This window comes from Tigriopus californicus, chromosome 7 (genome assembly GCF_007210705.1).
Source record: "Tigriopus californicus strain San Diego chromosome 7, Tcal_SD_v2.1, whole genome shotgun sequence".
NCBI classification, from domain to species: Eukaryota; Metazoa; Arthropoda; class Copepoda; order Harpacticoida; family Harpacticidae; genus Tigriopus; species Tigriopus californicus.
This window is the reverse complement of record NC_081446.1, coordinates 4,981,570-5,007,032: the sequence shown is the minus strand read 5'-3', so window position 1 is coordinate 5,007,032 and position 25,463 is coordinate 4,981,570. Positions and strand designations below refer to the sequence as shown.

General features: G+C 42.1%; 1 protein-coding gene across 1 annotated transcript in view; it reads right to left on the bottom strand.

Moving 5' to 3' along the window:
• Positions 1-25,463, bottom strand: part of LOC131883217 (B-cell receptor CD22-like) — an 82,851-nt gene that overhangs the window by 19,568 nt on the left and 37,820 nt on the right. Inside the window, exons 3-10 of the mRNA XM_059230624.1 lie at positions 11,902-12,034; positions 11,363-11,492; positions 10,937-11,015; positions 8,220-8,333; positions 6,209-6,430; positions 5,535-5,683; positions 1,669-1,810; positions 265-395 (exon numbers count right to left, since the gene is read on the bottom strand). Coding sequence (XP_059086607.1) covers positions 265-395; positions 1,669-1,810; positions 5,535-5,683; positions 6,209-6,430; positions 8,220-8,333; positions 10,937-11,015; positions 11,363-11,492; positions 11,902-12,034 — 1,100 coding nt within the window. The remainder of the gene's footprint in view (positions 1-264; positions 396-1,668; positions 1,811-5,534; positions 5,684-6,208; positions 6,431-8,219; positions 8,334-10,936; positions 11,016-11,362; positions 11,493-11,901; positions 12,035-25,463) is intronic.

The following is a 25,463-nucleotide window of genomic DNA, read 5'->3' as shown; positions in this document are numbered from 1 at the left end:
GTTTGAGTCACCACTTTTTTCTTGGTCTGTTTTTGTTCCATTCTCCCATTTGATTACTCGCGTTCTCATAATTCCTAACCGACCGTACGTATGTATAAAATATACTACGAGTACTATGTATAACCTGAGCTGAGCTTGTGAGTCCGAGAAGGTCGGAGCCTTGATTGAGCCTTGAGCGCGCTGCACGTACTCTACAGGGTACGAGGAAGGCTGCCGCATAGATAACCAAAGAAGGATGCGAATGTAGTCTACGTATATACTTACATTGTGTATCCATTCGAGTCGAAGTGGAGGCGGGTTAGCTTGTACATCACATTCAAAGTAAACATCGTGCCCGGTCCGAATGTTATCTCGGTCCAATTTTTGCCCCAGACGCAGGGTCACCACTGGAGGGTCTGTAAGTGGAAATTCAATTTATTCACAACAACGAACACCGACCATTCCAACCATTTTGTGCCCCATCTCTCTACTCCATGGAAACATACAGTTTGGTACAGTAATACACAATATGGATGTGGGTGAGTGTATTGCACGTACGAAATTTGAGACGAGGAACGAAGATGCTCAGAGTCGCCACGTAGTACAACAAAAATGGAACACCAGAAACACTACTTCGTCTTCCGCATTCAAGCCACACACTCAAGGCATTTGAAAAAAGGAAATCGATTTATTGGCATTCTCGCTTAATATTCTTTGACTTCTTCCGATCTTCGGGGATTTGCCACGTTCAAGTGCTGCACACATCAAGCAACCCCTACCGTCCTTAGTAGGTGAAAAGCAATATTCTGTCTTGACGAGACGCGGTTTCGTCTGCTTCCTGCTGGATTTCCCAATGCTCTTCAATAATCATTTGGCTAATATGAATATCATTTCTTTGACGCGCTCGAGACCAACTATCTGTCTGTATGTGTGTCTGTACTGCGAATATCTGTACCGACGACAGCGGGTTCCAGAAGAAAAAGAAATATTTTCGAATATAAATTATTCAAAAGAAGATGGAACTCGCTCGAGAGATTCGCTATTCGCCAAAAACTAGACTACTATTGCTGGAGGACCAAGATAGAGGACTATTGTGCGTCTTATGAATAGGCACCAAAGTGATTTTTATGAAAATGGAACCAATTGCAAGCATTGGAACCTTGTTGAATGCAAATGGATTCATCGATTACTACATCGGGAAAGAGACCGAGAAAACTTATCAAAGTTTGTCACCACCTCAAACACATGGAAAGAGAAAAAAGAGCTATGGAACAAGTTTGAGGAGACCTTTAAAAATATCCATTTCTAGGCCTATGACAAGAGGCCACTCCCTACTTTTCTGGCAAAAAAAACTGTTCTGGGGTCTTTCTGAGAAATGCTTCGACATTTATTTTCCCGTCACTACTGTCATAAAAGTTGGTCCCTAACATGGGAACAGGGCTTCGGTACGACTTCCAATCTTCCGGTCAATGAAAACTCATGGAATCACGATCATGTAAGGCTCTCATTCAGGGGATGGTTCTTTCCAACGAACCTCCTGTTGGTTGGTCACGAAACCACGTCAAGTCTCGGAAAGAGTGTATCCCAAAGCACAACTTCTTTTTGTGCAATTTCGCCCTATCAAACGTTCATGCACCAATGGGAACAAGACAGCCGCGCCTAACCATGGCAGACTCGATGAGTACTTACAATGTATTTGGAGATGCCATTGATCCTCCATGGCCGTGTTACGGAGTGCCAAACTCTCGGCTCGACAAGTCAGATATCGGCCATCATCTTCCACTTGAGGCGTGAAGCGCAACGTACTCTTCGAGACGCCATTGTAGCTGGTCTGGAACAAGGTTGAAAGGATGAGAAATGAAAGTGCACGGAATTTATGTAATCCCATTATTGCTATCAGATTGCACCCCGAGTCTAACTCTAACTTCAAGCGAGATGGCATGTCCGACATTCATTAGCTTATTTCCTACTACAATGGAACACACCTTTATTTGAAGGTTTGTTTGTTCTTTCTCTAGGATTCAAGAGTGACATTAGTGTAACGGGTGAGCCCATTCATGAACTGATCCAATGGAACAATGACGTCAGTCGGAAATGCTGAATTAGCTAACATTGAAAAAGTTGACCTTGCACTCAAGTCTTGTTTTTAGTCTTGGCCAAAGGTGCCTTTGATGTGAAGAGGAGTACAAACATTCCAAGGTTATCCCACCAAAAAGAGCCTTCAGTAGGGACTCGAAAAAATAATGAAATTACTTTACGAAATATTTAAAGTGCCCAAAAATGGCAAAATGATTCAAATTAATATTGTGGGTCTTTACACATAATCACAAAATTAACGATTTTTGTTTCAAAAACCCTTAGATTTGAGTATTTCGTGTTACTATGTATCACAGATCAAGATCATTTTTGACGCTTTGCGTAAAAGACATTATTGTACCTTTTTGGCCTGGGCAATTAAGCCTTAATTTGCCCTAAAATACTTCATTTTTTTGCACCCTGATTTAATTTCATACACAACTTTGAACTAGTTAGTCGACCAACTGTGTCTATTGGCTTAAGGTTTCATCTGTCCCATTGCCCATTGTAGGCTAAGTTTCTTTGGCAAGTAGTTTTCAAAGTAAATAGAAATGGAAACTAGCAACACTACTTCTTTTTTCAGTCATGTTTAGTACTTTATCAATCAAAATGTGTGGCCAAGTGATATAATAGAGTGTACTTCTGGGTATGCAATTTACAATTACGATTAATTATTCCTCTAAGAAGGAATACTAATGTCCAAATATTTCATGTTTATTCAAAATTTTGACCTTTAAGAGGAGGAATGTAATCCAACTTACCACAACAAATCAGCGATTAAATGTTTCTGTATTTTGTTAGTTCTGTGCTAATACAGAAGGGCAAAAAGTAACCCATCTAATAGGGTTTCTTTTAGTGCTATTTTGTGCTTTTACTTCGATAAGACATTATTTATTCTTAAGCATTTGTTTCTAAGTATATAAAATAGTCTTATTGGTTAAGATGTTATAAATTTGATTCTGGCTCAATTGAGAAATGAATTCAAAAAACTCCTGTTAAACCGAATTGTTTTTGACCGTTAGTTGGAAGTATCGTCGAATACTTATCAAAATTTCAAAAATGACAACCTTTGTTGGACGTCCTTTTTTTGAAGTATTCAGCTGGGTTTTAAACCTTTTTCAATTTGCCTTTTTTGAAGGATTGAAATATTTCACCTCTATAAATTACATATTTTCGGAGTCTCTATTTATTACACTTGTGCTCTCTTTATTCAAAGAGGTTGTACAGCCAAGGCAAATGTGGGAATTTTGGAATAAAATTCCCAAAAATGGGACCATGATCCTATGAATATCGAGATAAATATGCGTTCTTTGTAAAGTTGTACAAGAAACTTTGGACCCGAAGAAAGAAGCACGTTTTACCCCCTTTATACCACTTTCATCTTTGGACGAACGAATCTTTCGCATCCAAGGCATCAATTCATGGGTCATGGGTCCAACCCTGTTTATGGTTAATGAAATATATCCTACTACAATAATGCCTTAGTGAGCAAGATCAATCGGCATATAACACGGGAAATTGGGATATTCAACTTCAGGTGAATCGCGATTTATCCGGATATCCTCAAAGCAAAATCATCTGAATCCTGTCAATCTAAGAAAAGGTGTGAGCCATCACAGGCACAGGTACAAAATTTGATGGTGTTAAAGTAGGTAGGAATGTTGATATCCAACCAAGCACGCTATCACGTGATTCTTTTTGTTTCATTATTCTGTTTCCGCATCCGGTTGTAAGATTTGGATTTCGGGATAAAGTACGTTGAGCCAAAGCAGGCGAAAAACTAAGGACAAGCTAGGAAACCAAATACACTTTTCTACATCGTAGTTGTTTTTAGAAGTAATAGTTAATTTTGGTCCAAGACTTGTTTTTCGACCTTCAATCCCATTGCACTTTCTCATTTTTGATTGAATGAAAGGATGTGATGTAGGTATGACCAATTAGTCAGAAATGTTCCTTCTCAAGATAATCGCTTAATCCTCGATTTGATGCATTGCGTTGTCGCCAGGAAGAGCTCAAAATGAAACACACACAACGAGAGAGAGAGAGAGCGAGGTCTCGTCGAAGTTAGATTGATTGACATGGTGTTCAGATTGGATCAGGAACGAATCTTCACCGTTCGAGAATATCGCTGACTGATACGAGAACCAGTTGTCCCCTCGATCCCCATTTAGCCCAGGAACAACAAAGGGAACGAAGGCAGGAGAAAAGTGACTAAGCATGGACTAAGCCAGTCAAGCCCGAGACTTACTCTGTTTCTCTCAGGAACAAATTACCAAGTTTATATCTTTTTCTTGGATCAAGCCACGAGGACTTCTGGAGCCAGCCCGTTGCTTGCCTAAGGTTGGAACAAAGTTAGTGAAACAAATTCCAGCCCCATTTATATATGCCATAGCTGCGTACACTTTGGCACGAAGAGGAGGCTTTATTGTGAAATAAAGACGTCGCTTTGGTATTTTAATTCGCCTGAGAGAAGAGGAAACGCGAAAAATTCCCTCTTGTTAGACTTGGTTAGAGCCCACGATTGGCCCACTTTCGACTTGAAACGAATTTGAGAAACTTGGATCGACAACAATGGACTTCTGGGGACTAATATACGTACATTGCTAATTTTCCAATCCATGTTTTGACCTTGTGCCACATACAATAGAGCATGATGCATGCATGTACTTTATTAAGTGTCGAGTACGTTGTTGATGCATGTCCGAAGTGGTTCTTTCTTCGGTTAAGGTCCCAATTCATGTGGAGATCTTGACAGTGAGAAGAACCAGAAGTTTCAAGATTCGATTTAGGGTTACATTTGATCTTTTCGTCACTTTTTGCCCAAGTCTGTTCCCCACATTATTGAGATCCCAGCAATACCAACTCTCTCAAATATGAGTCCTTCCAAGTGAAGGAGAAATAGTTGGACTCACATACACACTCACGGCCAGCTTAGTCTGAAAGTTTGTTAGAAACTTTTCTGTCAGGGATCCCTCGGTGTGTCAATTTTGAGACCTTCCTTAATTAACTCCCTTCGGACATTGGCTAAATCTGTCAATAGTTGACCCGGGTATATTGAGCGACATCTTCATGAGGAGTTACGGTATCACGTCCCTGGAAACTAACGGAACTGCTTAAAGAGTCATGCTCGGCTGTATCTCTGTTTTTTCAAGATATCAAGAGGGATTCGTCTTTTGTCATTGCTCTTATTGAATTGTTTCACCCAAGGAAGAAGGAATTCGATAAGGATCGTCCAAATCAAATAAATGGTCTTGGGAGCAGAATCAAGGCCAAAGCTTGAAGTGAAGATGGACGAATCCTCGCGTAAGGAGCGAGGACCCGTACGATGGGCCCGAAGACAAACTAGGGGAGCTTAGGGCAAAGATACACAAATTATTGGAGCTCTTCGGGATTTGTTCCATTGTTCCAATCTCTAATGGGTGGAGTTGTCTTTCCCCTTTTGTGTGGGCGTGTGTGTATGGAAAGAGTTGTACTCTTACCTCGTCAGAAGGTTGAAGCTTCTTGGAACCCAACCACCACGAGAGTCGAGGCGGTGGAAATCCGCCCACGGCTTGACAAACGACCTCCAATTCTTTCGAGGCCGACACTGATTTCGGCTTGGCCAAAATTGCCAACGAAGTAGGGTGCACTAAAAATAAAAAAGAAGGAGTCAAAAAATGCCGAAACACATCGTTTATCATCATCTCCGTCGCTTCTTCCGCGTTGGAGAGCCTTGTCCTACCAAGATTTATCCACACCCAAGCGCTTTTAGAGCTCCAAACCAGACAACCTTATGTCCAAGGCCGTTGCCACTTTCAGTGTGGCAAGTTTCAATGCAACGTGGAACGGCCGGAGCTAGTCATGTTGAAATTTCAATGGCGAAATGAACTGACTTCCACGCAGTAGAGAGCAATTAAGATAATTTCAATGGCTTCTTAAGTATCTTATCCACCATAAATGGTTTCTCTGATTTCTATTTGCCTTCGTCCTTATCAAATATTCACTCACCGGCAGCCGGTTCCATGGCTCTTCAAATAAAGCTCTTCCCTACACAGTCCGATCACATTACTTGTGGGTCATTTCTTTGTGCATAAGTTATTAATACTGTACTGTAAATCGGCTTTTTTTAACCCTCAGGTCGAAGTGGAACGCGAAAAACATGGATCCCACTTACAATTAAGGATGACTTTCACCTCCCTCGAGACTGGTACACTGAGGTTAGTGTTGGAGGCCTGACAAGTGAATGTGAGTCCCAAGTCCTCCCTTTGAAGTCCTTGATAGATCATGCGGTTTCGAATGAGAGCTCCTGTCCTTGAGGCTCGAGGATGAACGACCTCATCCGAAGAGTCGAACAATACTCCACCTTTCCACCAAGTCACCTTGGGAGCCGGTGATCCTAGAAGAACAAGATGCAACTTGGAGCAATCTACTTACGGAGACGTTTTGAGGCGAGGAACAAATGTATTAAGAGAATTCCTTAAAATAAAACCGAATCAACTTTAGAGTGAATCCACTTGCTTGGCAAGTGGATTCTAAGGCGCGGGAAAGAGGGGAAGTGTTCAAAAAACTTATATGGAGAAATCTTCAAAAGATTGGGACCAGTCAGTCTGGGCCTCCTAGCCTTTGAAGGTCTTTCCATTCGTTTGAGGAGTCCTAACTAGATTTGCTTCTTGTTAGTAAATGTCTTCCAGCCAAATAGCCTCCACCAGTCCTCGGCCTCCTTCCGTCGTCCTCTGCGTACGTATGGGCGTAGTACGGCGGGTACGTACTACAGCTATGCCTTTGGCTCTCGTTCTCTCGTTCAGATAGACATGGACTTACTTAAGGCGACATTGCCTCGTCAAAATTGAGCAATTCCAAGAGTTCCACATATCTACTACTACTACTACTACTACTACTACTACTGCTACTACTACTACAAGGGGGATATAACGTTTGGATTTGAAGACGGACAGACAGAGAGAGCGAGAGAATCTCACTCGCTCAATAAATCGTCTGACGTCCCAGACAGACTCTTTTAGTTTTCCTCTCCCCTTTGGCTCTTGTGTCATCATTCTTCAGGATATTTGATTATGATTTGAACGACACATTCTTGCTGACTAAACAAAAATATTTTAACAGACGCTCGCTCGACTTTGACTTGACTGAGCCCTGTTGCTTATTTTCTACTGAACAAACTAAACCCACACAACAAAGTCAATGGTCGGAATTGAATTGAAATTGACCGTGGTGGCGTTCAAACTCCTTTTCTTTGAAAGTATTGGTATTTATTCAATATTTCAGTAGTCGCAAGAAACACCCTCCAGGAAAGCCTTATGGCAAAGGTCGTTCTTGGTTGTGTTTAGCATGAAGATCTCACAATTTGTTCGTTTTTGAAGATATAAAAATGCTCTTTACCGGAAGTTGGAACGGTACTGCCAGGACCTGACATTTTCAAATTTGATAAACTCTTGTGGTAATCAATAAAAAATGGTTTCTTCTTTTGTGCAACTTATTATGGCTTTTGAAGGTTTCTTTAGAGGTTTGTCATTTCTATTCGTCAATTAAAGAGGTTCTCTGAAGTACAGTACCATGATTCACGTTCATGTTCAGTAAATTGAATACACATTTTGAGATTTTGTTTAAATGCACCCCAAGTTACTATTTGTGATCAACTTTCATATGGATATGATTTCGAAGTCTGAATCATTTATTTTTATATGCCCGTGAAGTTGTTGTTCAAAATTGTTTTGAAAGTGTCCCTTTGTTTTCTGCTAATGCCGACCTTTATCAATGTTTAAGAACAGTAAGAGAAAAATCAAGCTGGATTTTGTTGGCTGCTTGTCCACGTTCATTTTGTCCAGAGATCGACTTTGTGAGTTCTTCATAATAATTAGGGGGCCAATGTTTGGATAGAGTTGTGGCTTAATTAGAACTTGTTCTAATGACTTGTTCAATTGCACCAATTTGCAATGCAATGACAACATCGACAATCATATTTTTCCAAAAGATCTTTGTTAGGGTTTGCCAAGCTCAATAACCCAGGTAGGTCTAAAAAGTTTAGACATTGAGCATGGCAAACCATTCAATGTATCCGAACATTGAACATCCATCTTGAATCAACAAATCACTAAACATGTTGCTTTGAACCAAGATATATACAACATATAAGCAATTTTGAAAGTCAAAGCCCCTAAATAACTTACCTCCAGTGACATCGCAATCAATCATGAGATCCTCTTCAATTTCGTAAGGCCCTATTTCGTACGAAAGGAGCTCTCGGCCATTTTGGTTGCGAATTGTGGGCTTGTCCGGTGGAACTGAAATAGAAAAACGAACGAACACGGCATTAGGCATTTGCTTCCTTTGGCACCTTCTCATCAATCTTTGATCAATGATTCGCCACCGCCTGCACAGTAATTTGGGATTAGGAAATATCAACCCAAAAGGATCATCAATCCCTCAGGCATGGCTAGTCAAAGGCCGAGACAAGTTAGTATTTCTTGACCGGCCAATATCCACGAGGCCTTAGGGACGGTTCTCATCAATAAAATGTGTACTAGCACTTGAGCAAATTGATTAAAAACTTGCCAAAATGGCGTTTTTGCAAATTAGAGTGTTCCTGTGGAACAGGAACTCGACAAAAAAGAATCCCGTTGGTTAAGAATGACTTTGCAAACTTGCGGCAAGCAGAAACGAGGGGGAAAAGTTCCACTTGCAAATCACAACTGGCCTCTTGGCACAGGTATTTGAACATCAAAAACGTATCCTACCCGTGTAAAGTCATGTGTCGCTAAGAAAGAGAATATTGTGTGAGGTCATTCCTTGCGAGTGTACATTACTTGTGGGGGGAAATGAAACCGCCTGATAGGATCTTTTGTGACCGAACCGCCTCGTCTCGTCCAGCCCTCTTTGCAAACTCAAGGCCGTACTCAAGAAGGCCGAGGCGAACGGGAGGGCCTTTTCAAGGGCCTGCTTGTACTTCAAATGTCAATTTGGAAAAATTTGAAATGTCTTTAGACATCAGAGTGGCAGAGTGGAATTACATGATGTGAAGTTGAGAGGGGGAAAACTTGGTAGAGACGATAGGTGGTTTTCGGTGATGAAGTTGGTGAGGAGACCTTCAAAAGAGAGGCCGGGCTTCTCATTTGGTGCCTTTCCGGGAAACTTGGTTCGTTCAAGGCCCCATCGAGCTAGTTCCCCGGCTTTCAACCCAGAGCAAGGCTTACCCAACCCAAAAAGGGGACTCGATAGGATAGAGTAGATAATAAGTCACCAAGATGACAGTTTTGAGTCCGAAGAGCACTCTGCCTTAGTGATCTATAGAGCATACCAATGGCCAATGCAATGGTTGGCCTTCATGAGGGGATGCAAGTTTCCACCTGATTCCCCCTTTTCATGAAAGACACGCCGTGCTAAAACCTCCTACTGACACCTAGACGAAAGATTCATGTCCAGAAACCAGGAAGGGCAAAATCGAAGGTATGTGTCCGTCTGTCCCACGTGGTTTGTCTGCGGTCAGCGATCAGTGGTCAAGGATCACGACTGAAGATTGAGATTCAACCCGAACTGGCCTTGATCACAGGGGACTTCTTTCTTTAAGCTGAGGAGAACTGAGCAGGATGCACTTTCCAGACTTTCGGCTTCGCATGAGTGACCTCCTTGGAAGTCGTTGTATACTGCAGAGTGCACAAGCAATTGATACTTTTGCAATGACCCGCGAGCTCGTATCAACTCTTGGATGAACAGATAGCTTTGTATATCGACTAAGATCTTGCTCAAATACAATTATCAACTTTGTCTCCCAGTTGTCTCTTTGTTTTAGGGTTATTGTGGAGGACAGAAATGCATTTGGTCCCTGAAGAACCATTGTCTGACGGTGTTTTTACCTTCCAAGAAAGTCAAGCCATGTCGGAGCATTGTTAGCAATGAGCCAAAGCTTGCTAATGTTTTGGGACTTTGTAAATTTAATTGGGACTCCAAACGTTTCCTTTGTAATAAATGATTCCATTGAAATCGGTTAGAGATCTCGGAGAAGTTTTGAAATTAGTACTAAATAACAATGAAACAATTGGAAGCTCATTTGGAATGAATTGTCATAGTTTTGACAACTTGTCCATAAACTGGACGGACAGGTTTGAAATTGCTTTTGATTTTCATTAATGGCTGAAATATTCCAATTGAGTTTCTCCATAAGTTCCATTCACGTAAGAGCGCCCTCCAAAAAAAGCTACCCAAAAAATTCGGGTGTTAAATCATGATTGATTTAATTATTGGACAATCCGCCCTGAGACATCAAATAAAGTAAAGTACTCGTGTTTCCAGGTCCACTTAAGTGGCATGTTCCTTTTTTCCTCAATGATCCGTGATCCAACCTCATCAAACTTTTGAAGCCTCTTAATTCGTCCGGATCGTTGAAGGATTTTGAAACGGGGAACCGATCAATACTTGTTATAGAAGTCTGTACATATGCCCTAAAAAGCTTCTAGTGTCCGGAATGTTTTCTTTTGTGCGAAGGGATGTTCGTGTTCAACCAAGTTTGGATGTGATAGGGAAACTTTGAATATTTCAAAATGGGGTCACCCTTTATGATCTGGTCGCCCGTGCTTTTAGAGTAATGGATTCCCTAACTGATACTGGTATTATTCAACAACAGCAACAACAACAACACCTACCACCACGATCATCTTACTGTTGAACATGTAGACGTATCTCTCTAACCGACCCTTATTCGCGTGAGAGCTCAGGGAAAGGTACAGACTATCCTGAGGCCAGGAAGGAAGCTTGGGGTCCAAAGTTGCTAGGCCATCTAAAAAGTCTTTAAATTCCCTCCGGAAAAAAAGATTTCTTTTTCTTTGCAAAGCATGGACAAGCGACCATGTAATATACAATTAGACATCCCCAATTAGCAACCATAACTTACCAATTATAGTTAGATTGAGCTTGACATTCTTTGTGGGTGAGTTCCGGTAATCCACTCGACAACGATAGATACCCTCGTCCTGAAATGAATTTAGTCGACTCGAATTTATGACCATGTAAGATCAACAAGAAGTGTTGCCCAACTAATTAGTTTGGCTATTTCAGTTTACAAAGTGATCCCAATCTGGCTTGAAATCAAGTTCAGATCCCGGCGGGAAAATCATCTATTTTCACATCAGCACTTGCTTGGGCGATCCCTCAAATTCCCGAGAATAGATGAATTAATCAGCCTTGATGGATGGCTTTTTTAGACCCCCGCAAATGTTCCAATGAACGCAGGCAAGCTCAGAGAGTTTGGAAACTCTGCCGCTCTTCAGAAAAGAGCGTTGGTTAGCTGGTTGGTTGGTTGGTTCGTAGCACAACTCACCTGCATGGTTAGATCCTCCACGATGAGGCTATTGGGTGTGCTTTGAGTGCGAAATGAGGATCGTTTGCCCAAGGACGAGGTTTCTGACCAATGGATGGCCTGGTTCAAAGGCTTGCCGCGGACATCCAAACTGGAATTCAAATGAGAACATCCAAGCAACTATCATTTATCAAAAGGACTTTCCCACACCTTTGAACTTTACTCTTGAGGGGTTTGAAATGTAAGAACCCTTTTCTTGCGCTAGTTCGTTTGTCCAATGATCAAGGAGGTCAATGGGTGAGAAGAATGCTTGCCATTTATTCTTGCTCAAAACCACTGGCCCAGGTCCAAAAGCATCTCGCTTAAATTATGTTCCCAAGTTACAACTACCTACCAACTACCCAACTTGTCAAAGCAGCCACGTGACGTCATATGACTCAACAATGCATTCCACATTCATTTTCCCTCTTGAAAGGTTCATGCATGAAACATGGCACATCGAAATGGATCAGCGAGGGAATTCTGAAGAGCATCATTATCATCCATGGTGGTTTTCGTACCTGTACATGGGTTTGGTGGCTTCATCCTTGAACCAAAGGAGCAAATACACATCGTCGTGAGCGTCTTCGGGCAAAATATCACACGGCAGTTCGGCAGCGCCACCCAAAACGGCCTCCACGTCCTTCACGGGCACTGAAACCGATATAAGTCAAAATTAAGGTCAAAGCTGGGTTACACAGTTACATCGAGAACTTCATTTTCCCCCAAGGTTCCAGAGGGAGGAAGGATAAAAAAATCATGTATTGACCATTTTGGCTATTGTTTGTTGCGTTGGCTGCGAATGTTTGGTGATCTTGAAAGCCTTGCGGGCGAAAAAGGGGTGTGGATCCATTTTTTAACGAACACGATTACTCGTTGTTGTTTGACAAGGCCGTCATTTGTGTCCAGCTCTTAATGCTATTGCTCAAGGATAGTTTTTGTTCCAGGCCACCACCAGCACGTCTCAAGTCCAAAGGCTCTCTTTTCGAGTCTTTCCTTCGCTTTCTTTCAATGTGGTCCACCACAAGTCTACAGTACAATGTGTTGTATGTACAGTTGTAGGTTATTAGTCACTGTGGAGGAAATGGATCATCCGACGACTTATCTCACGGTGGCTGCTCCAGATTATCATTGTAATAGAATATAGACATGCATAATGAATGTTCGACCATCTCAATTGGATCAGTGGCTCTTGTGCGTGTACGTATTGTGAGTACCTATTTCCCCAGTGAATTGTCGACTTTGAAGGATTGCAACTATTTTCATTGGTGCTAGCGCGCGGTCCATTGGATTGGAAATAAATAACCTTCGGGTTCCCAATTTGGCAACCAGAGAGCCAAACGAACCAATGGTGTGCAACACAGGCCGAGCCATTGATTCACGAAAAAAAAATGTCCAGATCATTTTGATCACTTTGTTTGCCCTGGATTCAGCGGACAAGGACAATTGTTTTCTCGCCACGAGGCATATTGAACACGAGGGTGTTCCGTTTCAATAATAGATGGGCCCTTTCAATGAGGCCTACTTCCGGAGGAAGGGCCTGATTTTAGCGACTAGCAACCAAATATTTTGGGTGGCCGATAGCCATTAACGTTGATCCATTCTCAAAGCGCACTTGGGTCGTCGCAATGGTCATTGGCTATTGCAGTAGGTTGGGTCATGAATCAAGTGGAGAATAAAAATCCCAGGTTCCATCTTTTCCTCGGCCAATAGATAAAATGCAACGAGGAAAACAGGGCCATAAACGTCGCCATACTTTTTAAGACTGGGCTAATATCGTGGCATCCCTTGATGATTTAGCATGATTTGAGTTATCTTACGGGACATTTGGCATTTCAGAATATAAATATGGGGTCACGCTATTGAAGTTCGATTCCAGCCGTGGTAACAGGCAACCAAAGCCCGTTATTGGAGTCAAGGCCAAGAGGGCACGAAAAAAGGCTGAAATAATCTTCCCACTTATTGACAACCAAAGTTGGCGAGCAATGATTGTTGCCACAATCGACAAAAATCCCATTGATAGCTCAATTTAAAAGAGATTGCATTTGGCCTGTTTTTTCCAAGGGAAATCGACAGAGAATGCTGCTGAGGCCTCATTTCAAGTGAATCTTGAAATTGAAAATCGCGTCTGGGTCCAATGGGTTTGACAGGTAGTTTTTTTTTTGTTTTCTTTTTCTCGTTCTGCTGAATGAGAAAGAGGGGAAAGAGAAGGAGGAAATCAATTTCAAGGGCAGATCTTGTGTTTGTGTGTCTTTGGTACCGGGCTTGACAGTTCATTAGTCTTGAAAGCAAGGGTCCCAAGTTCCTCAAGGAACTGTTGTTTGTTACTCTTACTACAGCCTTACAGTACTACCAAAGAGAAGTCCCAGTGAATGAAGTACTTTCTTCGAACGAGTTTTAGACGTCCGTCTGATAAGGACAATTTTGAGCCATTCTTGCCAGACCAAAATCATTGTCCTCTAGCTCCTTTCTGGAGGACTTTGGAAAGGAGGATTTTGAAAGCATTCCTCGGGTCATAATGCTAATTTATGACCCTCGATCCTTTCCATTTCGCTATCGTTCCCGTTTCCCTCGGATAAGAATGGTCACCGAAAGTGCAGATTGATGTCGATCACCGCTCCTTTGAGGCAAGATTTATTTGCATCTTATTCCCCAAATTTGTCACGGATCATGATGGGAACAAGGACCCTTTGTCTAATGACCACTCGCTTGCTCAACTGCACTCTCCACACGCAATGGAACGAACCCATATGGGGAAGAGATCCGGACACTCTCCACCCATGAATGGAAAAATGTCATTTGTCAGTCTTAGAGGGGTACTCGGTAAAGACAGTTCCCTCCATTACTTGTTATTTCGGGTCTCTGGACCAATTGCCAACCTTTTCTCTTCGAATGTTTCTACGTAGAGCGACCTTGGCATCGATCAACTGGTGGGGTTGGAATTTTCTTGCGCAGCCATTGGATTTGCCAGTATGGCGTCAAATAAATTTGTGCAGAGGCTTGAGTTGAAATGAAATGCGCTGTTTATGTGATTTTTTTCAAGTGGGAGGTGCTCAGAGTGTGTTACATGTGGTCTTAATCGTCCAAAACAAATGCTACACGTACGTAACTCCCTCCATCGCTTGGCCTTTCTGCCTGTTTTGGTGAATCGATATGAGTACAGAGACCTTACTTTCGTCATCAAATGGGGAGCAAGTGTGTACTACTTTCAAACAAATCAGGGGGCGGTTTCCAGTTTTCAATGATTTATTTGGCCATCGAACTCAACCCTTTGATTGCCTCACACCTTCCTGCCTTTGATATGGGGATCATTCGTCAAAAATGACTTATGATATGTCTTTCATTTTTTCATCGTTCTCACTTCCCTCTCTCCCTCTCTCCCTCGCTCCCCTTTATTCATCCCCTTGTTCTCTCTTCTTTCTACCCTCTTTCCGCACTCAGTTGTGCTTTCTTCACCCTCAATGGCTCGATGACTCAATGGCCTGGAATATCAAAGGCTTTGGAAGAGATCAATGTCTTTTTTGATGGTGGCCAAGAATCGAGTAAGACTTGGAGGACCCCTCCGTGGACTCGAGGGTGGATGAATATCCGGGGGGGGGGGGGGTCTCTTCTGCTCGTCAGGTTGGGGGGGGGGCGGGGTCGACCTGAATGGCCAGATGGATATAGAGAGAGGCGATAATCCGATTAGAGAGCGACTAGCCACTCGCTCGGCTCAAGGAGAAATGGACTTCTTGGTCAATTCAACATCAAATGACGGCTTCACACGCCAGATTGATCGAAAAGGAAATAAATCCAGGGTGAGGAACAGCTGCTGGAACAACTGGTGGAACGTTTCAATCTTTTATGATCACGAGGCGGCTATTGGGTGGTCCACTTGTAAAATGGAGATGGGATGTGGGTCATTGACTTGGACATTTCTTGCTATCGGTTGACAGTTGTCGAGCAAAGAAACTAATTTCATGGAAAGAAGTGACAGCTCCGAAGTGCTGACATCAGCACATTGATCTGTCACACGTGAAGGGCACATATGAGTGCCGTCTTTAAGGAGGACATGACAAATATGGCACGAGTAATGAACCCAACGCTAAAAGAAACGTGCCCTTTTTCATCTAGATTGACACCGATGGATTATTGTTTGTACACGTTCCTTCCCAGTTCAAGACATTGGAGGATGGAATGTTTTCGGTAGTTTTTAAATGTTACATGGAACTTTTCTGCGGTTTGTTCCCACCACTGGAAAACGGTTTAAGCTGTTATTGTTTAAGCGAGTCCCAGTGCCTGAAAGGTCGGTCGGCTTCTCTCATACAGATCAACTCGCGAGCTAGATCATATTCGTTTCCAGATCTGACTCAGCTCTCCCTCGAGCCTTTGATAGCAATACAGTAGACAGGACGTCGTTTGCGGTGGTAGTTGCTTAGGATAGTAAATATTCAATGTTAGGCTCAATTGCCGTCAATCCTATTTGAGCTCGTATCCAGGGATCAAATCTAATCTCGCCTTGGGATCTATGCGAGTAAATGGCGAGCACTTGTGCACTGTTCGAGAACAACTCGGGTTTTGGAGTCCCTTCTGGCCCAAAGTTTTTGTACGGCCTTCTGTGCATGCACCTTTAGGCGGACAGCGTGCTGTGTACGTAGACCGTATACAGAGGACAGACCTTTTCTATGGTCTGTGCGGGATTGCTGGGGAAACTTAGCCAAGAGAGTATTAATTTGCCTCGAGGAAACTTGTAGCTTGAAAGTCTCTTTCTCTCTTGCTCTCCTTGAGCAACTTAGAGTAGTACGTAGATTACCGAATGTTTTGCCCATTTGGGACAAGAGGAATTTTGATCCGGCTCCTCTTATCGCTGAGTTCTTATTAGAGTTGAATTCCACCCTTCAATAATGACTATGATTTGGCTCCTTGCCCGAGGTTGGCGATGTCGCCTAGCACTCCATGAGCTCTGAGTTCTGACTTCTGACCTCTGTGGACCTCGAGTCAGGCACATTCCTCATAAATTCAGAAATATGAGGATGGGCGTTGCGTGTTGTGCCCTCAAAGACAACGAGAGGATGATGACTTGGAGTGCAAAATGCAAATACGACTGCGACTCCGGTGGATTTATTGAAAGGGATTAGCTCCCCAAAAGCATTCCACTATACATGTTCCTTCATTTTTGGCTTATTCAAATGGAAATGCCTCGGCTGGATCATTGGACTACGGGCCAAAACAGGGTGGAGAAAAATGAGTCGAAATGCGCTTGATGAATAGAGCTTGGAGCCAGATATGTAAGTTTGGAAGGATGTAGTACGCGGACGCATGAAGAAGTGGAATCCATCCTCGTTGAGTGGGAAAAATCTTGTGAGACATTGAGTGAATGAAAGAGCGAGTAAGCGAGGTGAGAATAAATAATTACTCTCGAGAGATCATCATCGAGAGCTCTTGAGTGGCTCGGAAATGAGATCCTTTGAGGTCATTAGGCAGAGAAAAAGATGTTCCATGCTAACACACGTGGCTGACGAGCAGAGCTACGCCGCTGTTCCTTCAGAAGTTCAGTAAGGCCACATGAAATAGCCATCATTTGACTTCATCAAGCAGCTTCTGCAATAGTACGTCAAAGAAACAATTGTCCCAGATGGAGGCTCCTGTTTGGCTTGGGATATCCGTCTGAATCTAGGGCATGTTTTATTGTCATTCGTCAACCCTTGATCGTCTGATACAAGGACTCCCGGCAAGGAGTATCCCTCTCCCCTTCATAAACACAACCAAAAAAAAAACCTTCCAGCGAGTGGTGGATGTTGAACCACATGAAAGGTTGGTGCCAGCACGCTTCTTGGACTGAACCAGACCCAAAATCAGGTCGGATCGAGAGTTCCAAGAAAAAAGTCAAAATGAAGTTTCTCTTCGGCACCCATCCACCCTGGAGGATTTGTTTGCTTGTTCCAGTTCAAAAGTCTCCCTTTCTCTCCCTCTCTGATTCTTCCCGAGTCCCCTCGATTCTGGAAATCCTCGTGGCCATAAACCTCCCCGGGTTCCTTTTCCGAGTCGAGTTTTATACAGAAAGTTGCGAGATCAATTCTCCCGGTAAATCCATTCCGAGATGATTTGTTGGAATTCATTTTTGCCATACAAGTCTGAAGATTAGCTCCCCTCAGGTTTTATTTAGCATCTCGCTCTTTCTTTCGTGTTCCACCGACCCTCCATTCCATGCATGGTGGTACATTTAAAGAATTGCCTTCATTTCACGTTGAAAGTGGGACTGTACTCTTCACACATTGGAAGAGCTTGAAGAGGGAATCAGGAAGCTCCCATTTTCGAGAGTTTCGAAATATCCACGGGAGTTTGAGCAAAGTTGTCTCAAAAATGTAAGAGATAGGGTTGAAATGAGCGCAATCTCGTTACAACTACCACCACTCTACTCTTTCTTCTTACTAGTAGCCTTGCTCTTCACTCAGAGAGGAACAGGTGAAAAGGCTAATAAAACTTTTGTGAGAAGATAAACTTAGTAGCTACGGCTAACTTCCGTTTTCGAAATATTTCTGAGGGATGTTGTTGATGATGATGATGAAGATACCATTGAAGTGTGTGTTGACTTCAAGAAAGGGCTCCTGGATCGGGATCTTTTCTCATTCTAGCTTTCTCTCTGAACGGAAACTGTGTTCAGGTATGAAACAGATGCAAAGTTTTCGTGGAACGCCTCGGTCGCATAAGCATGTTTTACTCTCATCCATCCATCTTGGTGCAGGAATGTCAGATAGCTGCTCAAATCAACACGAAAAATCAGGCTAATTCATCAAGTTCCCCTGGGGGTCTGTGGAACACTCTCGCAAAATATGTGTTCCACTTTGTTATCACAAACTCCTCCAAGTTGGAACAAGCCGAGCAGAAGAGCTTTCAAAAGGAACATGCCTGATCAGACTGAAACGTTGTCCAACTTTCTTGCCACATCAGCCCTCGCTTTGGAACACTTTCGTCGTCCAGTTCTAATTTATTGGATCACCAAATGGGTGATCCAATCAACCAAATCCTCGGTGTCACATTTGAATGACCACTTGATAGTAAACAACGGCGTCATTTTTGGGACAAAAATATAACAATTAACACATCTATTCAGTGAATGAAAACGTGAATGTTGCCTTTGAATGGCAGGTAAGAGATACTGTACATATCAGGCGTATAATCGGTATAAACAACTAAGCCTTCAATCCACCATCGAAGTGCCATCTTCTGACAAGGATGACTCAATACATCAGTGTTTATTAAGTATAAATTATGCCCATCTTGGAAGAAGGACAATATATCCACGACATTAAGATTAAGAAATTATTATCATTTATTATTGTTTTTAAAAATAGATCTAGATACCAACCTTCTCTAAATTATATTCAAACTGACCCGCCCGACATTGAACTCTTTACAACCCCAGTCTTGTCAAAATTCAAGTAAAGCGATAGGCCATGGTCCGGATAAACGATATGATCCTAAATTGTGTGGCTTGGGACCATTTCAATGTTTTGATACTTCGTATCATGTTTACCGAGATGTTTGCGCATGAGCTGCATACTTTCAAAGTTGAAAACTCGCCAGGATAACGTACCAAATCAGCTCCAAATTCGACTTGGTTTCCCAATGAAGAATCCGTTGTACCAAAATGAAATGACTTGCTAACGGTCCTCTGATATTACTTAGACCAATGGTGTTTTATAATTCAATTGAGCAAAACAAGTTTGATCCCAAGCTTTTATAGATACTTATGAGTTATAATCAAGTAAGACAGCAATTGGCTAATTGGAATGTATTGTATGAGTCCATGCTCTCTATTTTTTTAAAAAGAAAGTTCAAACATGTTTTTTTTTTATTTTGCAAAAAAAGGAAATTCATTCCAATATGTGATACGGCCTTTGCTTGACATTCTGCAATGAGCCTTTTTGAGAAAGTAATCAAATGATTTTGTCTCGTTTTGATTTGCCCCCATACATACGAAGCTATCAAATTAATGTATCTCTTTCTGATTTGTCTCAGACCAAATTGGTCTGGTTCTAATTAGCTTCTGCTCTTGCAAGAGCTCCTTCCCACATATTGAAGAAGAGCATTCACACGGGTGAGGAGTTATCGTAATTATCTAACAGACCCATTACTGGCGCATACATGGGTCAAAAAACACCTTCATTCAGACAAAATGGTCTCCCTTTTAACTAAACGAGTTTTCCTCATAAAATCCATTTCCAGTTTATTGATCCACTTTCTGGCAAAAAAAATCATGACTGGAACATCTTTTGACCTGGTCTACAAACTGTTGCACTAGTGGTGACCTTTTTTAGAGTTTCATGTCATCGTCATAACCAAGGCATTTTCTCAAATGGTTAGTTTATTTCGTGAAACTGTTTATGATGTAGTGTGCATTTGTACAAAAATGCAACTCTTCATAAAAACATCTATCCTCTGGTAGTTTTTCTCTATTTGATGCCATGCGTACTTAAAGATTGACTTATGAAGTGCTTTGTGAGAGCATTTCTACAGGTGTGAGTATCCATGCATGAGAAGAGTGCTTTGTTGGAAAAGTGTTGTCTCTGTTCATGCGTTCGACTCATTCAGAGCTCTATACATATTTATGGTTGATTGCTTTCCTTGCAGCTTGGCAAGCACTACAGTAATTAACATTTGTGTCATTTTGAGGTAGCAAAGAACTCGCTCGAATATCGAGATGGGGGGATTCCGCTTTTTGTGACATGAGGGCGCGAAGAGTCTTCTTCTCGAGCTCAAAAAGCGCTCTTCGACCTGAAATTAATTGAGCTGTCTCTTACAGTGGTGTACTCCGTAGTTGCTAGACGGTAGTACAAACTCTCATAAAACAAACTCGTGGAGAGACGAAGGGAGCCCTCTTTGGCATTTTATTGTACAAAGGCAATAAAGCTTTTCTATCGGGCGTCAAATGTAACGTGGGATTCTCTCAAGACAGAAGCGCAGATCAAGTTGGATTTATCTCCGGAATTCATTCTCCTTCCGCCCAAAAGAAGACGAGTGAAAGGCATTTTATGTGCTCTGCCTCGACATCCTTCTTCTGATTCGATAAACGTTTAAGGCTCTTTCTTGTGGGGGGTTTCTTGGGTCTGGAAACTATCTCGGGAAAGGAACGAGTCCTAATGAGAGGGTCCAATTCTTTCTTTTAGCTGACAGGGTACTCTCTCTCTCTCTCTCTCTCTTCATTTGAAGTTTCATTTGAGAGCATTGAAATCGGGTCCAAGTAGGTTCTCAAGGCCAAAGGCCGCTCGGCCTGGGTAACATTACTCGCACAAATACTTTACTAGCTTCCCTAGTTCAATAACACCCTCGAAAGCTCTTGTGAAGTCTCACAAGAAATTGATATTGGATTTATTGGAAATGGACCAAGGGAGCTAGCCGACTTCCATCCGAGGTTTCGTGTGGAAAGGCCAACCAAGATTTGTCCATTACGTTCACTATTTAAGCGTGGCAGCTACGGCCTTCCTTGGTGGATCGAACCTAAACTGGAAAAAGTCAATAATTGGGACAAATTCCATCAAATTGGAACTATTTTTCAGAAATTTCTAGTTCCACAGGCTTGACTGGTAAATGTGCCACCAAATTAGGCGCTGGTTTGTTCCAAATGGAAGATAGTTTCCTGAGTGAAAATGGACTAAGCCCATCATGGCAAGGCCACCTTAAACACTTTTCGAACGCATGAAAAGGGCTATAAATCAAAATTTGGCTACGAGATTGAGGTTTGGAAGTCGTCAAAGACCTATTGAAGCCTTAATGGCCGATATGAGGAAGTGCAAAATGGACAAAAGAAATAAAGGCTCGCTCATTTTCCTCATAGCCTTCATCATCCTAGCTAGCCACATGAAAAGTTCCATGAGCTGATTTGTTAAGACACGGAGTTGAAGAATGTAGATAACTTCTATTAACAACTTAAACGTTTTGAAAGGTTAAGTTTTTTTGGCGGGAGATGGGAACATTTTACCAGATACCTTCTGTTTTCAGGCAGATGTTAAAACACTCCAAATTCTAAATGCACTGCATGCTTTGGAACAATACTTCATTCAAACTGCCATTGATCATTGTCTATTCATGAAGAAAGACAATTAACAAAAAGCGTTATAAATGTTTCGAATGAAATTCTAATGACTACCACGTGCTCTCGTACTCTCGTGCTCTCGGTGTATGATCAACGAAAATGCTACCAAATTATCGACTTGACAGGACGTGCTTTATATATTAAAGATTGAGAGCCACCATTCGAAAAAGCACCATGACGTTCGTACTTTTTCGGCTCAAATGTATCATTAAATTGTGTGTGCATTCTGCGAGGATCTTTCAAGGTATCCCCAAACCCAAGAATAGTTTGGACCCTGAAAAAGTTTGGCAATTAATAACAAGTGGTCTATGAGTAATGAAAATGCCAGATCCGTAGCAGGACACTATTAATTCGATGAAAATTTCGAAACCCCCATATGACGAATTTGGCAGTAACTTCACGCCATGTCAAATCATGAGCCTTAATTTTTCAATATTCAGTGCGTTCTGATAAATGACTCAACTGTTTGCTAGTACAAAAAATGGTAGACCTAATCTCCATATGGTGGCAATGTTTCTGCTTGTGGCAACAACATGCAGATGTTAATCGCATTTTTGTATGTACTGCATTTCACCAAAGGCCCAACCATCCGAACCAACGACTAACATGAGGGAGAGTGGGTTTGAATTGAAGTTCAGTTGAGCGTGTTTTACCATTTCTTTTTTTTCAAGAGACAAATTCCAATTTATGGCTGGTTTGAACATATTGTGCGTGTTTGCGTGGTCTTAGTAGCCAGAAACACTTTCCCGGGTTCATGTCCATTTATTTTGGTGAACTCGCGAAAAGGCCGTTCGAGTCCACCGCAGACGAGAGAAAAAAGCCTTTTATGCATATTTGTAATAAGCTAAAAGCATCCTTGTTCCATGACTCCCGAGTTCTTTTCTTGGTTCTGTGTAGCGTTCCACGTTCTGGGCGAGCTTATTTCCAAACATTAAAGATTAAAGTCCGAGGGAATCACTGCTCCAAAAGAGGGCTTCTCATTCGAATTAGAACCCCAGTGTCAAACAAGCGGGTCCAAACCCCGCTGTTGAGTGTCCAGTACAAATTTGTGGACATAAACCAGATTGAAAGAAACTTGATCTCTTTCTTGCCTTCTTTCTTCCGTTCTTTCCAGTGCACTTAGCATATTGTGAGAGCTCGACGAATTGGAGACGGTGAAGAAAGAACGAGTCAAAAGTGAATGGTGTTAAAAAGTTGAAACTGGAGTTTTTTTTATGGTGGCTTGAGATCTAGTTTTGAAAAGCAAGATGGGCCAGTTATCTGTCTACTATATAATGTACTTCCTAGTACACGGCCGTGTGGAATGAATGCTGCAAGAAAAGTGGAAGTTTCTTGCCAAGTGAAATGGATGACTTTCAGATGGTTAGGTGTCATGGACCAGACGGATGGAGCTTTTTGAGCTTTGGGATCACAGATGATCTGTCACGCATTCAGCCCGGGTCTTGTCGACCAGCCTTGGCAGTCTAATTCTCCTTTGATCCAAACCAACAGAACAAAATGAAACTGATGCATTCAAGCTTGATATTACAAGCACTTATTGTGTGCTTGCTCTCACACTCTCTTCGAAATACTAAATGATGGTCCGTTCAAGCAGAATTGCCTCATTCCCTTGAATGACTTTCCAATTTACAACATTGGGTGTTTAGAACTGGGACGGAACCCTCCCTCCCCCCTTAGCATGATCTCTCTGGAATATGGTCCATTATTTGGCTCCACATGGGCCGGGGGTCAAGAATTGCTAACACAAGATACTCTATTACTGTACACTCCACATTCCGGTCAGATCAACCTCAAACCAGGTTGTTTGGGAGTTATTTTGGGGAGGTTTCATCAACTATTCATGACGCTAGCGTTCCGAATGAGCGAAATGAGAACACGGGGATCAGTGGCTGACACTAGTACATACATGTACGTTCACTATGTGCACTAGTAAACCCATGGTATTGAGCAAGAAAAGGGTGAAATATGCCCGATGTGCATTAATTAACTACCCTCGCCCATCTCGTCTTGGTTCGATCCGAAATAGCTCGAGAGACCTGCTTGGAATCTCCTCCAGGTTTGGGGCTGATCGGTTAGCTACTTTCGTAATGTACCCTAAGAACTGACAACCAAGAGGGGGAAATGATTCCATTTACACACAGGCAAACATCATCCCTTTCTTGGAGTTCAATTTTCAGGCGGGGATTATCCCTGAAAACGCATACTGCTGCAGAACAAGGGGGCGTACTGAATAGCCCGTGTACATACACTACAGAGAATGAAGGAAGTTGGCAAGTTTTGGGAGAAAAATATTTTTGTTCCTTTCAGAATTGTCATGAACTTGCAGTTTTCAAGCCCCTAGGGAAAGTTAGGAGATGGCCCTTATTTCTTATTCCCAGAGCACGGCATAATAATAATAATAATAATAATAATAATAATAATAATAATAATAATAATAATAATAATAATAATAATAATAATAATAATAATAATACCTAAAGGAAGCTAATATGCACGGTTTACAACGCAGCACTGGGCAGGGGGTAATCAAATTTGCGTTAAACTTGAATGGTAATTTGAAATTCAGTAGTTGTGAATGCCGGACTTACTTTCAGGTTTATTTTAATTGCATATTGAGTGACAGCAAGAAATTCATTAAGAAGCATCCCCCTCAGAACATGGAAGGAAGTTGCCGGTTTTTCCGGCATTTCCCAGTTTGTAACAATCTGAGTGAAAGAAAGGCCTGAAGCCAAAAGGTCACGTGCTCGTAGTTGCGTAAAAGAATTGCCCAGGGCTGTAGTTCATAAAAATCTTTGTTGTCCAAGGATGTCATATCAGGATGGTCTCAACATTGAGTTTGAGTCAAAACATATGATGTGAATGTTATTAAAATATTCGTTATTGGTTTAACCAATGATTAATATTCAGCATCAAAGAAAATTCCAACTTAAGGTAAAGAGATGGATATAATTCATTAAACATTTATTTTCAATTCGAAGATTCAAGGATTCGTTTTGACTACAGGTTCGACTACCTTGAGTACATTCTCAGTCCCAATTTAAGTGTTGAAGCATTTCTATGCAAAACTGGAACCGGAAGAATGAAACCTCCAAATATCCTTCAGAATTTCTAGGTTTCCCTTCCTTCCTTTGGCCGCATTCATTGTGTTTACCCAAAGTAGTGTCCCTTACGTATTTGTACTTTCTGCCATGAAGAGGTTATAGATGAAACTAATTTTTGAAGGAGGTCGTGGTTAAGGAAAAGTTCCGGCCAGCACACACTCATGGATTTGACACAGTAAAGATCGTATCTTCAATAGAAGAGCTCTTGCAATAAAGTTTGGCTGGGTCCAAACCGCGCTTTAGTCCTTTCTCTGTTCGTGTTTTGGGACGTTCCCGGCCTCGTTCCAAAGCAACCATTCAACTCGTTATGAGGTCCATTGGCGATTTCGAGCCCATGAACCGGATTGAATCTGGCTCTTCTGAGTGAGCATCGTCAATATTAACGAGAGAAATATTCAAATCCCGTCGTGAATCTCATTTGCCCAAGTAGGTGAGGCACAGATCCCTCTTCCCACTCACCCCAACCCCCCAAAAGACAGTAGTCAATACCCCTAGCCTAATATTCCTCATGTTCGCGATGCATCCCATTCAGATGAGTAAACAAATCGTTGTCCCAATGTGCTTATCCTGTTTAGTCTTGAGTCATTTCCGCCATCTCCAGAAAGGCGGACCAGGAGGACCAACCAAAAAAAGGGGGACTGGAAAGACGTTGTTCCCTCTTGAATGATTCTCCCTTGAGAGTCCCTTCACAGTCTAGGATGGAGCATAACAACCCACCCAAAAACGTAGACAACCAAGTAGGTACAACATACGTGCGTAAGCGAGGGCCTGGAATGTGGCTTGCTTTCTAATCAATTTGCTCACCCCCAAGAGCCGGAATGGAAGTGGAGCGACATGAAATTTGAACCAGGCTTTTCCGATATGAAAAGCCGAGCCTAACTGGCCGTGTTCCATTTCCCTGATGGGG